General features: G+C 39.5%; 1 protein-coding gene across 1 annotated transcript in view; it reads left to right on the top strand.

The window, feature by feature from the left end:
- The first annotated feature begins 227 nt into the window (after positions 1 to 227).
- rc3h2 (ring finger and CCCH-type domains 2) overlaps positions 228 to 16,964 on the top strand; it is a 57,477-nt gene continuing 40,740 nt past the window's right edge. The window contains 5 exon segments of the mRNA XM_061907380.1: positions 228 to 308; positions 4,636 to 4,939; positions 4,998 to 5,115; positions 7,350 to 7,586; positions 11,958 to 12,133. Of these exon segments, the coding sequence (XP_061763364.1) occupies positions 4,709 to 4,939; positions 4,998 to 5,115; positions 7,350 to 7,586; positions 11,958 to 12,133 (762 nt within the window). The 5' untranslated portion in view covers positions 228 to 308; positions 4,636 to 4,708.

Here is a 16,964-nt window from a genome sequence, read left to right on the forward strand (position 1 = left end):
CCCAACTCATATGGAAACAGGGTTTGTAGTTGAGGGGTGTGATGCAAGTATGCTAGTAGTTGTCAGCAAGGTGAGATAAAATGAAGAAATAAGGTGATAATAGTTGAGGACTAGTAGTTGGAAACAAGGTCTGGTCTGGGCTGCAGGACCCAAACAGGTGCAGGTTGCAAGGTGACACCATTGGGGCGTGACATGTGTGACCAAGACTTAAAGCAGTGTGCAGGGTGTTTGCATTTGTGCAAGAAGGCAGGATGATGGCGTTGAGGCCAAGTAGCGTCCTCGGCGAGCCTGCAGGGAACCCTCACAAGGTGCGTGCTAAAACTTCTTCCCAAACGTCCTGGACGGGACTTTTTATTAACCTTTAACGGCTTTTAAAGCGCAAGAGGGGAGTGTTGATGTTGTTGCTGACTATTTGTTGCTGCTGGGGTGTCCTGACTTTGGCCACTGAGGGCCGCACATTTGGGGGCCATTTTGATATTTTCCATTCTGAAAATAGATAGTTTTGTACCTTGAGGGCTGCCTGGACTTTGGTCTGGACTCTTTATTGATTCATTTTCTATTATTTCATGTTAAATCTACATCAAGTCTGAATGTCCAAAGAAAGTAAAACATTTTTTTAGATTTTATGCCTTTTTTGTCAAAACATTTTTAATGGCAAAAACACATAATATACAGTATTGCCCCCCCAGAAAATTCAGTGAAATATTTGATGCGAAATAATTGCAGCTTCAAATATGTCAATAATTCAAAACAACATTGCTCATGTGAATGTCCAAGCAATCTACACCAAAACATCCTCTATCTATTATTATTATTATTATTATTATTATTATTATTATATTGTGTGAATGTACAAGCAATCTTCACCAAAACATCCTCTTATCTATTATTATTATTATTATTATTATTAATATTATATTGTGTGAATTTACAAGCAATCTACACCAAAACATCCTCTTTCTATTAATAATAATAATAATATTATATTGTGTGAATTTACAAGCAATCTACACCAAAAAAATCAGGTATTTAATATTATTATTATTATTATTAGTAGTAGTAGTAGTACAATAATTGGCACTTTAACTTTAATATTGTGTGAATATTTAAGCATTTACACATATGATTCTACACCAAAAAAATCATGTATTATTTTTATTATTATTATTGTGTCAATGTCCAAGCATTCACACTTACAAGATTCTACACCCAAAAATAATCTATTTATTATTATTATTATCAATATTATTATAATAATTATTAAATCTATATATATATATATATATATATATACATATATAGATATAGATCTATATATATCTCTCTCTATATATATTTTAACAAATTGAATTTTTAAACACACACATTTTGCTGACAAAGTTTGATGTGTTTCTTTTTATCCATCCATCCATCCATCATCTTCCGCTTATCCGAGGCCGGGTCGCGGGGGCAGCAGCCTAAGCAGGGAAGCCCAGACTTCCCTCTCTCCAGCCACTTCGTCTAGCTCTTCCCGGGGGATCCCGAGGCGTTCCCAGGCCAGCCGGGAGACATAGTCTTCCCAACGTGTCCTGGGTCTTCCCCGTGGCCTCCTACCAGCTGGACGTGCCCTAAACACATCCCTAGGGAGGCGTTCGGGTGGCATCCTGACCAGATGCCCGAACCACCTCATCTGGCTCCTCTCCATGTGGAGGAGCAGCGGCTTTACTTTGAGTTCCTCCCGGATGGCAGAGCTTCTCACCCTATCTCTAAGGGAGAGACCTGGAAACTCATTTGGGCCGCTTGTACCCGTGATCTTATCCTTTCGGTCATGACCCAAAGCTCATGACCATAGGTGAGGATGGGAACGTAGATCGACCGGTAAATTGAGAGCTTTGCCTTCCGGCTCAGCTCCTTCTTCACCACAACGGATCGATACAACGTCCGCATTACTGAAGACGCCGCACCGATCCGCCTGTCGATCTCACGATCCACTCTTCCCTCACTCGTGAACAAGACTCCTAGGTACTTGAACTCCTCCACTTGGGGCAGGGTCTCCTCCCCAACCCGGAGATGGCACTCCACCCTTTTCCGGGCGAGAACCATGGACTCGGACTTGGAGGTGCTGATTCTCATTCCGGTCGCTTCACACATGGCTGCGAACCGATCCAGTGAGAGCTGAAGATCCCGGCCAGATGAAGCCATCAGGACCACATCAAAAGCTTTTTTTGACACTGAATTTTGTTTTGTTTTTGCGTTTGATTTTTGTGCACCTATTTTTTTTTTACATCAAATAATGCTAACGACTTCGTTGTATGAAAATGTGTGAGCAAAATGAGTGTGTTTAAAATTTAAGTTTGTTAAAATGCACTGTTTTAAAATTCAGTCTACAAAAATTCAGTGTTGAAAAAATTCAGTGCGTAAAAGTTCTGTGTAAAATAAAAATTCAGTGTATAAAAATTCAGAGCAAAAAATAAAATCTGTAAAAATGTCAGTGTAAAGAAAATTCAGTATAAAGAAACTCAGAGTACAAATTCACTGTGAAAAAATCAGTGTACAAAAATTAATTGCATAAATATTTGACCGAATCCTGAGTTTTGAAGCAACACATTTTTCCGCACTGAATTTTTACACACTAAAATAAAACACAGTATTTAACATTTTATTCCTTAAATTGTTGGCAAAATTTGATATAAAAAAAATTCAAACGCAAAAAATTCAGTTGCATGAATTCCATGTCAACAAAAATATTTAGAATTTTTACACACTAAAATAAAACACAGTATTTAACATTTTATTCAATGAAATTGTCAGCAAAATTTGATATAAAAAAAAAATTCAGTTCAAAAAATTTAAGCGCAAAAAATTCAGTTGCATGATTTCCATGTCAACAAAAATATTTTGAATTTTTACATACTAAAATAAAACACAGTATTTAACATTTTATTCAATGAAATTGTCAGCAAAATTTGATACAAAAAAAAAATTCAGCTCAAAAAATTCAAACGCAAAAAATTCAGTTGCATAAATTATGTGTCAACAAAAATATTTAGAATTTTTACACACTAAAATAAAACACAGTATTTAACATTTTATTCAATGAAATTGTCAGCAAAATTTGATATAAAAAAAAATTCAGCTCAAAAAATTAAAACGCAAAAAATTCAGTTGCATAAATTATGTGTCAACAAAAATATTTTGAATTTTTACACACTAAAGTAAAACACAGTATTTAACATTTTATTCCTTAAATTGTCAGCAAAATTTGATATAAAAAAAATTCAGCTCAAAAAATTCAAACGCAAAAAATTCAGTTGCATAAATTCCATGTCAACAAAAATATTTTGAATTTTTACACACTAAAATAAAACACAATATTCAACATTTTATTCCTTAAATTGTCAGCAAAATTTGATATAAAAAAAATTCAGCTCAATAAATTCAGTTGCACAAATTGTGTGTCAACAAAAATATTTTGAATTTTTACACACTAAAATAAAACACAGTATTTAACATTTTATTCCTTAAATTGTCAGCTAAATTTGATATAAAAAAAAATTCAGCTCAAAAAATTGAAACGCAAAAAATTTAGTTGCATAAATTCCATGTCAACAAAAATATTTTGAAGTTTTACACACTAAAATAAAACACAGTATTTAACATTTTTTTCTTAAATTGTCAGCTAAATTTGATATAAAAAAAAATTCAGCTCAAAAAATTGAAACGCAAAAAATTCAGTTGCATAAATTCCATGTCAACAAAAATATTTTGTATTGAAGACACAATAAACCTCCACAGAAAACAATACACAACAACAAGTATTTACAACCAGATGTGTCTTAAAAAAATGTGCTCGGCGACACATTTGAGTAAGATTTGTCCAAAAAACAGTCAAAACGTTTTTTTTAGGGGGGGGGAGCTTAACAGATAATTGACCGTTACTCATAGATTTGGATATATATGTGTGCATATACTGTATGTACAGTATATAACATACACATATATATAGGTGTGTATATACTGTATGTACAGTATATAACATACACATATATATATATATGTTTGTATTAACTGTATGTACAGTATATAACATACACATATATATATGTGTGTATTAACTGTATGTACAGTATATAACATACACATATATATATGTTTGTATTAACTGTATGTACAGTATATAACATACACATATATATATATGTGAGTGTGTGAATGTTGTCTGTCTATCTGTGTTGGTCCTGTGATGAGTTGGTGACTTGTCCAGGGTGTACGCCGACTTCCGCCCGAATGCAGCTGAGTTAGGCTCCAGCACCCCAAAAGGGACAAGTGGTAGAGAATGGATGGATGGATATATATAACATTAGTCATAATTCAACGTGCACGTGACAGCCAGGCCACAGATCAAAGGCGCCACAAAGGCGCCACAAAGGCGCCACAAAAGCCACACGCCTCTTATCAACGAGGTGGGATTGAAATTTCTCACCCACAATTCCCTTGAAGCTATGATCCCACGACCATTTGTTCAAGCGCGGCCAAACATTGGAGGACGTTGCAAAGACTCCACGTCGTCCAATGGGAAGTGTGCATGACAGCAAAGATGAAAGCCTCTCATGTTTTTGATGTTGATGTTGATGTTGATGTTGTCCTGGGACTAAGCGGCCCGGGTGTCAGCGTGTCAGCGCGGCGGCCCGCAGGAGACGCGGCCCTGTGCCCGCCCTGAGCCCCAGTGATGCCGGTGCAGGCGGCCCAGTGGAGCGACTTCCTGTCCTGCCCCGTCTGCTACCACCTCTTCGACGGCGGCGACCACCAGCCCGTCAGCCTGGGCTGCTCGCACACGGTGTGTCGCGGCTGCCTGCGCCAGCTGCACGGCGAGGCCTGCCCCTTCGACCAGGCGCCCATCTGCAGCGACGTGGACCTGCTGCCCGCCAACCGCGCCCTGCTGCGGCTGCTCGGCGCCCAGGTAAAGACGCCGGCCGTGCGGGCGGACGTGGCGCCGACATAAAGCGCTGTTGTCCCAGCTTCCAGACGTGCAGACGCTCGGCCTGGGCGGCGCGGCGGACGTGTGCCACTACGAGGCCTGCAGGGGGTGCGTGGAACACCTGGCGCTCTACCTGCAGCCCGTCAGCGCCAGCAAAGGTGAGCATGGCAGACACCTTTTTAACTAGGAAATTACAAACTTCTTATGGGAATCAAACCAAAGCGTCATCAAAGCCAAATGTTCTACCACACACTTGTCATTCAAACGGAAAAAAACAATCAAAACTAAATTAAACAACAACAAAAAAGTAAAATGCTTACCACCAGAAGCGTGTATATTCCTTTTTGAAATGTTTGGACGTTTTAAATCTTCCTGGATTGTAATACTGATCTGGAATGGCTTTTATTCAAATTGACTATCGTATTCCACTTGGGCGGACCCTGGGGGACTTGTGACCATGTACCGGGTACCTGAGTACCACGGTGCATGCAGTACCAGGTACCCGAGTACCACGGTGCATGCAGTACCAGGTACCTGAGTACCACGGTGCATGCAGTACCAGGTACCTGAGTACCACGGTGCTTGTAGTACCAGGTACCCGAGTACCATGGTGCATGTAGTACCAGGTACCTGAGTACCACGGTGCATTCAGTACCAGGTACTTGAGTACCACGGTGCATGCAGTACCAGGTACCTGAGTACCACGGTGCATGTAGTACCAGGTACCTGAGTACCACGGTGCATGCAGTACCAGGTACCTGAGTACCACGGTGCACGCAGTACCAGGTACCTGAGTACCACGGTGCATGCAGTACCAGGTACCTGAGTACCAAGGTGTATGCAGTACCAGGTACCTGAGTACCACGGTGCATGCAGTACCAGGTACCTGAGTACCACGGTGCATGCAGTACCAGGTACCTGATTACCACGGTGCATGCAGTACCAGGTACTTGAGTACCACGGTGCATGCAGTACCAGGTTCCTGAGTACCACGGTGCATGCAGTACCAGGTACCTGAGTACCACGGTGCATGCAGTACCAGGTACTTGATTACCACGGTGCATGCAGTACCAGGTACTTGAGTACCACCGTGCATGCAGTACCAGGTACCTGAGTACCACGGTGCATGCAGTACCAGGTACTTGAGTACCACGGTGCATGCAGTACCAGGTACCTGATTACCACGGTGCATGCAGTACCAGGTACTTGAGTACCACGGTGCATGCAGTACCAGGTACTTGAGTACCACGGTGCATGCAGTACCAGGTACTTGAGTACCACGGTGCATGCAGTACCAGGTACATGAGTAGTGCTGTACATGTAGTATTAGGTATATTAGTACCACAGTGCATGTAGTACCAGGTACATAAGTACCATGGTCCATGTAGTATTAGGTATATGAGTACCACAGAGCATGCAGTACCAGGTACGTAAGTACAGTGGTGCATGTAGTACCAGGTACATAAGTACCACGGTGCATGCAGTACCAGGTACCTGAGTACCACGGTGCATGCAGTACCAGGTACATAAGTACCGCAGTGGATGTAGTACCGGATACATGAGTACTGCTGTACATGTAGTACCAGGTACCTGAGTACCAAGGTGCATGCAGTACCAGGTACCTGAGTACCGCGGTGTATTTTGTGGTTGTAATATTATCTGTCATAAAAGTGTAAAAAGAAGTTAACCTGTTGCACAATGAAACAAAAATAAAAACAAAAATAAATGAAAAAAATACTCACCTTTGTGGTTGTCATATTAGCTGTCATGCAAGTGTAAAAAGAAGTGAACCTGCTGCATAATAAAACAAAAATAAATGAAAAAAATACTCACCTTTGTGGTTGTCATGTTAGCTGTCATAAAAGTGTAAAAAGAAGTGAACCTGCTGCATAATAAAACCAAAATAAAAACAAAAACAAAGTAAAATACTCACCTTTGTGTTTGTCATATTAGCTGTCATGCAAGTGTAAAAAGAAGTGAACCTGCTGCATAATAAAACAAAAATAAAAACAAAAATAAATGAAAAAAATACTCACCTTTGTGGTTGTCATGTTAGCTGTCATACAAGTGTAAAAAGAAGTGAACCTGCTGCATAATAAAACAAAAATAAAAACAAAAATAAATGAAAAAAATACTCACCTTTGTGGTTGTCATGTTAGCTGTCATACAAGTGTAAAAAGAAGTGAACCTGCTGCATAATGAAACAAAAATAAAAACAAAAATAAAGTAAAAACACTCCCCTTTGTGTTTGTCATATTAGCTGTCATACAAGTGTAAAAAGAAGTGAACCTGCTGCATAATGTAACTTGATGGAGCCCAGAATGAGTTCCGGAAGGTTCCATCAAGCGAGGACAGCACTTGTTCACCAGTACCCTGTGCCCCCCCCCTGCAGGGGCGTGCCCCCCCTCCAGTGTCAGCGTGCTGAGTCGGCCCATGCAGAGGAAGTTGGTGACTCTGGTGCACTGCCAGCTGCTGGAGCAGGAAGGTCGCCTGCGGGCGCTCAGGGCGGCTCGCTCTCTGGGCGAGCGCTCGATCACAGAACTCATCCTGCAGCACCAGAACCCCCAGCAGCTTTCTGCCAACCTCTGGGCGGCCGTGCGGGCGCGGGGCTGCCAGTTCTTGGGACCCGGTGAGTCTTTGCCATCTTGACCACCTCCACCTCTTCCACATCACTAATCACTCACACCCTTTATGTGTCTAAAACACCAGTCAAAGATCCTTTACACAACAGGAGCACTGCTGGTTTTTACAACAAACTTCACAAACACCAGGCAAAGATCCTTTATTGCACAAGAGCACTGCCGTTTTTTAACAGCAAACTTCTCAAACATTAGTCAAAGATCCTTTATAGCACAGGAGCACTGCTGTTTTTAAGAACAAACTCCACAAACAATAGTCAAAGATCCTTTATAGAACAGGCACACTGCAATTTTTAAGAAGAAACTTTACAAACGCTAGTCAAAGATCCTCTATAGAACAATTGATCTCTGATGTTTTAAGGCACAAACACCAGGCAAAGATCCTTTAGACAACAGAGCACTGCTGTTTTTAACAACAAACTTGACAAACGCTAGTCAAAGATCCTTTATAGAACAGGACCACTGCCATTTTTAACAACAAACTTCACAAACGTTAGTCAAAGATCCTTTATAGAACAGGAGCACTGCTGTTTTTAACAACAAACTTCACAAACGCTAGTCAAAGATCCTTTATAGAACAGGAGCACTGCCATTTTTAACAACAAACTTCACAAACGTTAGTCAAAGATCCTTTATAGCACAGGAGCACTGCCATTTTTAACAACAAACTTCACAAACGCCAGTCAAAGATCCTTTATTGCACAAGAGCACTGCCGTTTTTTAACAACAAACTTCTCAAACATTAGTCAAAGATCCTTTGTAGCACAGGAGCACTGCTGTTTTTAAGAACAAACTCCACAAACAATAGTCAAAGATCCTTTATAGAACAGGCACACTGCAATTTTTAAGAAGAAACTTTACAAACGCTAGTCCAAGATCCTCTATAGAACAATTGATCTCTGATGTTTTAAGGCACAAACTTCACAAACACCAGGCAAAGATCCTTTAGACAATAGAGCACTGCTGTTTTTAACAACAAACTTCACAAACGTTAGTCAAAGATCCTTTATAGCACAGGAGTACTGCAGTTTTTAACAACAAATTGCACAAATGCTAGTCAAAGATCCTTTATAGCACAAGAGCACTGCCGTTTTTTAACAACAAACTTCTCAAACATTAGTCAAAGATCCTTTATAGCACAGGAACACTGCTGTTTTTAAGGACAAACTCCACAAACAATAGTCAAAGATCCTTTATAGAACAGGCACACTGCAATTTTTAAGAAGACACTTTACAAACGCTAGTCAAAGATCCTCTATAGAACAATTGATCTCTGATGTTTTAAGGCACAAACTTCACAAACACCAGGCAAAGATCCTTTAGACAACAGAGCACTGCTGTTTTTAACAACAAACTGCACAAACGCTAGTCAAAGATCCTTTATAGAACAGGCACACTGCAGTTTTTAAGAACAAACTTCACAAACGCTAGTCAAAGATCCTTTATAGGACAATTGATCTCTGATGTTTTAAGACACAAACTGTACAAACACCAGTCAAAGATTCTTTGTAGCACAGGAGCACTGCCGTTTTTAACAACAAACTTCTCAAAGATCCTTTGTAGCACAGGAGCACTGCTGTTTTTAACAACAAACTTCACAAACGCTAGTCAAATATCCTTTATAGAACAGGAGCAGTGCTGTTATTAAGAACAAACTTCACAAACGCTAGTCAAAGATCCTTTACAAAACATGAGAACTGCTGTTTTTAAGAATAAACTTCACAAACGCTAGTCAAAGATCGTTTATAGAACAATTGCTCTCTGGTGTTTTAAGGCACAAACTTCACAAACGCTAGTCAAAGATCCTGTATTGAACCATTATTTTAGTAATAAACTTCAAAAACACCAGACAAAGATCCTCTTTAGGACAAGAGCACTCTGCTGTTTTTAAGGACTGACATCAAAAACCCCAGTCAAAGATCATCTATTGAACAAGAGTACTCTTTAGAGTTTAGGAACCAAGATCAAAAATGCGAGTCAAAAATCATCTATTGAATAGGAGCACTACTGCTGTTTTTAGGAACAAACTTAAAAATGCTAGTCAAAGATCCTTTCTAGAACAAGAGTACTGCTGTTTTTAAAAACAAACTTCGCAAACGCTAGTCAAAGATCTTCTACAGTACAATTGAACTCTGAAGTTTTAAGGCACACATTTCAAAAACACCGGACAAAGATCCTCTAAAGACAAAGATCACTCTGCTGTTTTTAAGGACTGACTTCTAAAACAACAGTCAAATATCATTTATTGAACAAGAGTACTTTTTAGAGTTTAGGAACTAAGATCAAAAATGCGAGTCAAAGATAATCTAATGAATTGGAGCACTACTGCTGTTTTTAGGAACAAACTTAGAAAATGCTAGTCAAAGATTCTCTATTGAAAAAGAGCACTCTGCTGTTTTTACAAACAAAATTCCTAAACCCCAGAGTTTAGGAACACACTTCAAAAATGCCAGTCAAAGATATTTTGTAGGACAGGAGCACTTTGTTGGTTTTAGGATCTAACTTCAAAAAAGATCTTCTACAGAACAAGATTACTCTTTTGTTTTAAGAAACAAACTTCAAAAACAGCAGTCAAAGATCTTCTGTAAAACAAAAGTACTCTGCTGGTTTTAGGAACCAACTTTTAAAACACTCGCAAAATATTATTTCTAACAGGAGAACTGCGGCTGTTTTTAGGAACAAACTTAATCAACTTTAGTCAAGGATGATGGATTGAACATTAGTGACCTGCTGTTTTTAGGAACAAAGATCCTGGTGTCCTATGATGATCACTCGTAGGGCAGATTCTGAGTGAGAACTTCCTTCTCATCTTGATATCACAACGAGTGTCAAAGTCTGAGGACGCCTTCAGCTTCAAATGTCCCCTTATTGTTTGTCATCTACTTGACATGTGTGTCTATTGTTTGTCACCTACTTCACATGTCCCTCTATTCTTTGTCACCTATGTGACATGTGTGTCTATTGTGTGTCACTTACTTCACATGTCCCTCTATTGTTTGTCACCTACATGACATGTGTGTGTATTGTTTGTCACCTACTTGACGTGTGTCTGTTATTTGTCACCTACTTGACATGTCCCTCTATTGTTTGTCACCTACATGACATGTGTGTGTATTATTTGTCACCTACTTGACGTGTGTCTGTTATTTGTCACCTACTTGACATGTCCCTCTATTGTTTGTCACCTACATGACATGTGTGTGTATTATTTGTCAGCTACTTGACATGTGTGTCTATTGTTTGTCATCTACTTGACATGTGTGTGTATTGTTTGTCATCTACTTGACATGTGTGTCTATTGTTTGTCAGCTACTTGACATGTGTGTCTATTGTTTGTTACCTACATGACATGTGTGTGTATTGTTTGTCACCTACATGACATGTGTGTGTATTTGTGTCAGCTACTTGACATGTGTGTCTATTGTTTGTCATCTACTTGACATGTGTGTGTATTGTTTGTCATCTACTTGACATGTGTGTGTATTGTTTGTCATCTACTTGACATGTGTGTCTATTGTTTGTCAGCTACTTGACATGTGTGTCTATTGTTTGTCACCTACATGACATGTGTGTGTATTTGTGTCAGCTACTTGACATGTGTGTCTATTGTTTGTTACCTACATGACATGTGTGTCTATTGTTTGTCACCTATATGACATGTGTGTCTATTGTTTGTCACCTATATGACATGTGTGTGTATTGTCTGTCACCTACATGACATGTGTGTCTATTGTTTGTCACCTATATGACATGTGTGTGTATTGTCTGTCATCTACTTGACATGTGTGTCTATTGTTTGTCACCTACATGACATGTGTGTCTATTGTTTGTCACCTATATGACATGTGTGTGTATTGTCTGTCATCTACTTGACATGTGTGTCTATTGTCTGTCATCTACTTGACACGTGTGTGTATTGTCTGTCATCTACTTGACATGTGTGTCTATTGTCTGTCATCTACTTGACACGTGTGTGTATTGTTTGTCACCTATATGACATGTGTGTCTATTGTTTGTCACCTACATGACATGTGTGTGTATTGTTTGTCAGCTACTTGACATGTGTGTCTATTGTTTGTCACCTACTTGACATGTGTGTGTATTGTTTGTCAGCTACTTGACATGTGTGTCTATTGTTTGTCACCTACTTGACATGTGTGTGTATTGTTTGTCAGCTACATGACATGTGTGTCTATTGTTTGTCATCTACTTGACACGTGTGTGTATTGTTTGTCACCTATATGACATGTGTGTCTATTGTTTGTCACCTACATGACATGTGTGTGTATTGTTTGTCAGCTACTTGACATGTGTGTCTATTGTTTGTCACCTACTTGACATGTGTGTCTATTGTTTGTCAGCCATGCAGGAGGAGGCCCTGAAGCTGGTGCTGTTGTCTCTGGAGGACGGCTCTGCGTTGTCCCGGAAGGTTCTGGTTCTGTTTGTGGTCCAGAAGCTGGAAGGTCGCTTCCCTCAGGCGTCCAAGACCAGCGTGGGCCACCTGGTGCAGCTGCTCTACAGGGCCTCCTGCTTCAAGGTACCTCCTACTACTACTACTACTACTAGTGTTAGTACTAGTAGTACTACGACTAGTACTCCTACTAGTAGGAGTACTAGTAGTACTACTACTAGTAGTACTACTACTAGTAGTACTAGTAGTAGTACTACTACTAGTAGTACTACTACTAGTAGTATTGTCATACCTGCAGTGGGAGCCATCTTCTATAGTTTTAGTAACAGTCTTCAAAAACTTTAGGTCAGACCCTTTTAAGACCAGGAGTACGTCGCTGTTTTTCGGAAGCGACTTTAACAACACGAATCAAAGATCTTCTATTGAACAGGAGCAGTACTGCAGGAAGGGGTCATGTAGTAAAAAGAGCAAAGAACAAGACTTTGAAAAAGTGCTGACCCGTGCAGATTGACAACATGGCGTCCTGTGATGATTCTCATAGGGCAGATTCTGACAACAGAGGGAGAAAGATCCTTTTGTCTGATCTCAAACGGAGTTGACGAGTCTGAGGACGCCTCACCATTTATATTTATATTTATATTTATATTTATATTTATATTTATATTTATATTTATATTTATATTTAAGCACACACAACTCAGGAAAGTAAGCTCTTAGCTGTTTAACTTCCCTCTCCCCAGCCTCTGTGTCCAGATCTGGAGGTGTTCCCAGGCCAGGTGTCCTGGGTTTTCCCCGTGAACCTCCTATCAGTCGAACATGCCCTAATTATCTGGCTCCTCTCCATGTGGAGAAGTACTGGTTTTACTTTGATCTCCTCCTGAATGACAGATCTTAGACTTAGACTTAGACTTCCTTTTGATCGTCATTCAAATGTGAACTTTACAGTACCCTATCTCTAAGGGAGAGACCCGCCACACGGTGGAGGAAACTCATTTGGGCCGCTTGTACCCAGGATCTTGTCCTTTCGGTCATTGAGACACTAGTGATTTAGGGCTATATAAGTAAACATTGATTGATTGATTGATAACCCAAAGTTCATGACCATAGGTGAGGATGGGAACGTAGATCGACCGGTAAATTGAGAGCTTGGCCTTCCGGCTCAGCTCCTTCTTCACCACAACGGATCGATACAACGTCCGCATTACTGAAGACGCCGCACCGATCCGCCTGTCGATCTCACGATCCATTTTTCCTCCACTCGTGAACAAGACTCCTAGGTACTTGAACTCCTCCACTTGGGGCAGGGTCTCCTCCCCAACCTGGAGATGGCACTCCACCCTTTTCCGGGCGAGAACCATGGACTCAAACTTGCAGGTGCTGATTCTCATTTCAGTCGCTTCACACTCAGCTGCGAACTGATCCAGTGAGAGCTGAAGATCCCGGTCAGATGAAGCCATCAGGACCACATCATCTGCAAAAAGCAGAGACCTAATCCCACGGCCACCAAACCGGAACCCCTCAACACCTTGACTGCGCCTAAAAATTCTGTCCATAAAAGTTATGAACAGAATGGGTGACAAAGGACAGCCTTGGCGGAGTCCAACCCTCACTGGAAACGTGTTCGACTTTCCTGCCGGCAATGCGGACCAAGCTCTGACACTGATCATACAGGGAGTGGACCGCTGGTACCCCATACTCTCTGAGCACTCCCCACAGGACTTCCCGAGGGACACGGTCCAATGCCTTCTCCAAGTCCACAAAGCACATGTAGACTGGTTGGGCAAACTCCCATGCACCCTCAAGAACCCTGCCCAGAGTATAGAGCTGGTCCACAGTTCCACCACCAGGACGAAAACCACACTGTTCCTCCTGAATCCGAGGTTGGACTATCCGGCCTCGCCTCCTCTCCAGTACACCTGAATAAACCTTACCGGGAAGGCTGAAAAGATGTGGTACAAAACCACACAACTTGCCCAATGAACTTCACGGATATTATAAAATGTCTAATTGTTCTATGCACTATTCAAAAATACACCTGTTTAATCAATTCGCTAGGCCTGATGGGTAATATATGCAAAACATTCTCCATATTTGGTTTGACACGTTGGACACACAATGGGGACATGGGTAGAAAATGGATGGAGATTTCTGACCGATTAGCAAAGTTAGGAGCCGGGGAGGTAAACAAGGTAGGTCTGGTTCACACACTCTTAATATTCAATGTTTTATGGTCTATACTTCACATTGTATGGTCTATACTTCACATTGTATGGTCTATACTTCACATTGTATGGTCTATACTTCACATTGTATGGTCTATACTTCACATTGTATGGTCTATAGTTCACATTGTATGGTCTATACTTCACATTGTATGGTCTATACTTCACATTGTATGGTCTATAGTTCACATTGTATGGTCTATACTTCACATTGTATGGTCTATACTTCACATTGTATGGTCTATACTTCACATTGTATGGTCTATACTTCACATTGTATGGTCTATAGTTCACATTGTATGGTCTATACTTCACATTGTATGGTCTATAGTTCACATTGTATGGTCTATACTTCACATTGTATGGTCTATACTTCACATTGTATGGTCTATACTTCACATTGTATGGTCTATACTTCACATTGTATGGTCTATACTTCACGTTGTATGGTCTATACTTCACATTGTATGGTCTATAGTTCACATTGTATGGTCTATACTTCACAATGTATGGTCTATACTTCACATTGTATGGTCTATACTTCACGTTGTATGGTCTATAGTTCACATTGTATGGTCTATACTTCACATTGTATGGTCTATAGTTCACATTGTATGGTCTATAGTTCACATTGTATGGTCTATACTTCACATTGTATGGTCTATACTTCACATTGTATGGTCTATACTTCACATTGTATGGTCTATACTTCACATTGTATGGTCTATACTTCACATTGTATGGTCTATACTTCACATTGTATGGGCTATACTTCACATTGTATGGTCTATAGTTCACATTGTATGGTCTATACTTCACATTGTATGGTCTATACTTCACATTGTATGGTCTATACTTCACATTGCATGGTCTATACTTCACATTGTATGGTCTATAGTTCACATTGTATGGTCTATACTTCACATTGTATGGTCTATACTTCACATTGTATGGTCTATACTTCACATTGTATGGTCTATACTTCACATTGTATGGTCTATACTTCACATTGTATGGTCTATACTTCACATTGTATGGTCTATACTTCACATTGTATGGGCTATACTTCACATTGTATGGTCTATAGTTCACATTGTATGGTCTATACTTCACATTGTATGGTCTATACTTCACATTGTATGGTCTATACTTCACATTGCATGGTCTATACTTCACATTGTATGGTCTATAGTTCACATTGTATGGTCTATACTTCACATTGTATGGTCTATACTTCACATTGTATGGTCTATACTTCACATTGTATGGTCTATACTTCACATTGTATGGTCTATACTTCACATTGTATGGTCTATAGTTCACATTGTATGGTCTATACTTCACATTGTATGGTCTATACTTCACATTGTATGGTCTATACTTCACAATGTATGGTCTATACTTCACATTGTATGGTCTATACTTCACATTGTATGGTCTATACTTCACATTGTATGGTCTATACTTCACAATGTATGGTCTATACTTCACATTGTATGGTCTATACTTCACATTGTATGGTCTATACTTCACATTGTATGGTCTATACTTCACATTGTATGGTCTATACTTCACAATGTATGGTCTATAGTTCACATTGTATGGTCTATACTTCACATTGTATGGTCTATAGTTCACAATGTATGGTCTATACTTCACATTGTATGGTCTATAGTTCACATTGTATGGTCTATACTTCACATTGTATGGTCTATACTTCACAATGTATGGTCTATACTTCACATTGTATGGTCTATACTTCACATTGTATGGTCTATACTTCACATTGTATGGTCTATACTTCACAATGTATGGTCTATACTTCACATTGTATGGTCTATACTTCACATTGTATGGTCTATACTTCACAATGTATGGTCTATACTTCACATTGTATGGTCTATACTTCACATTGTATGGTCTATACTTCACATTGTATGGTCTATACTTCACATTGTATGGTCTATACTTCACATTGTATGGTCTATACTTCACAATGTATGGTCTATAGTTCACATTGTATGGTCTATACTTCACATTGTATGGTCTATAGTTCACAATGTATGGTCTATACTTCACATTGTATGGTCTATAGTTCACATTGTATGGTCTATAGTTCACATTGTATGGTCTATACTTCACATTGTATGGTCTATACTTCACATTGTATGGTCTATACTTCACATTGTATGGTCTATAGTTCACAATGTATGGTCTATACTTCACATTGTATGGTCTATACTTCACATTGTATGGTCTATAGTTCACATTGTATGGTCTATACTTCACAATGTATGGTCTATACTTCACATTGTATGGTCTATATTTCACATTGTATGGTCTATACTTCACAATGTATGGTCTATACTTCACATTGTATGGTCTATACTTCACAATGTATGGTCTATACTTCACATTGTGTGGTCTATACTTCACATTGTATGGTCTATACTTCACAATGTATGGTCTATACTTCACATTGTATGGTCTATACTTCACATTGTATGGTCTATAGTTCACAATGTATGGTCTATACTTCACATTGTATGGTCTATAGTTCACATTGTATGGTCTATAGTTCACATTGTATGGTCTATACTTCACAATGTATGGTCTATACTTCACATTGTATGGTCTATACTTCACATTGTATGGTCTATACTTCACATTGTATGGTCTATACTTCACATTGTATGGTCTATACTTCACATTGTATGGTCTATACTTCACATTGT

Source organism: Nerophis ophidion, linkage group LG08 (assembly GCF_033978795.1).
Source record: "Nerophis ophidion isolate RoL-2023_Sa linkage group LG08, RoL_Noph_v1.0, whole genome shotgun sequence".
In the NCBI taxonomy this organism is placed as follows: Eukaryota; Metazoa; Chordata; class Actinopteri; order Syngnathiformes; family Syngnathidae; genus Nerophis; species Nerophis ophidion.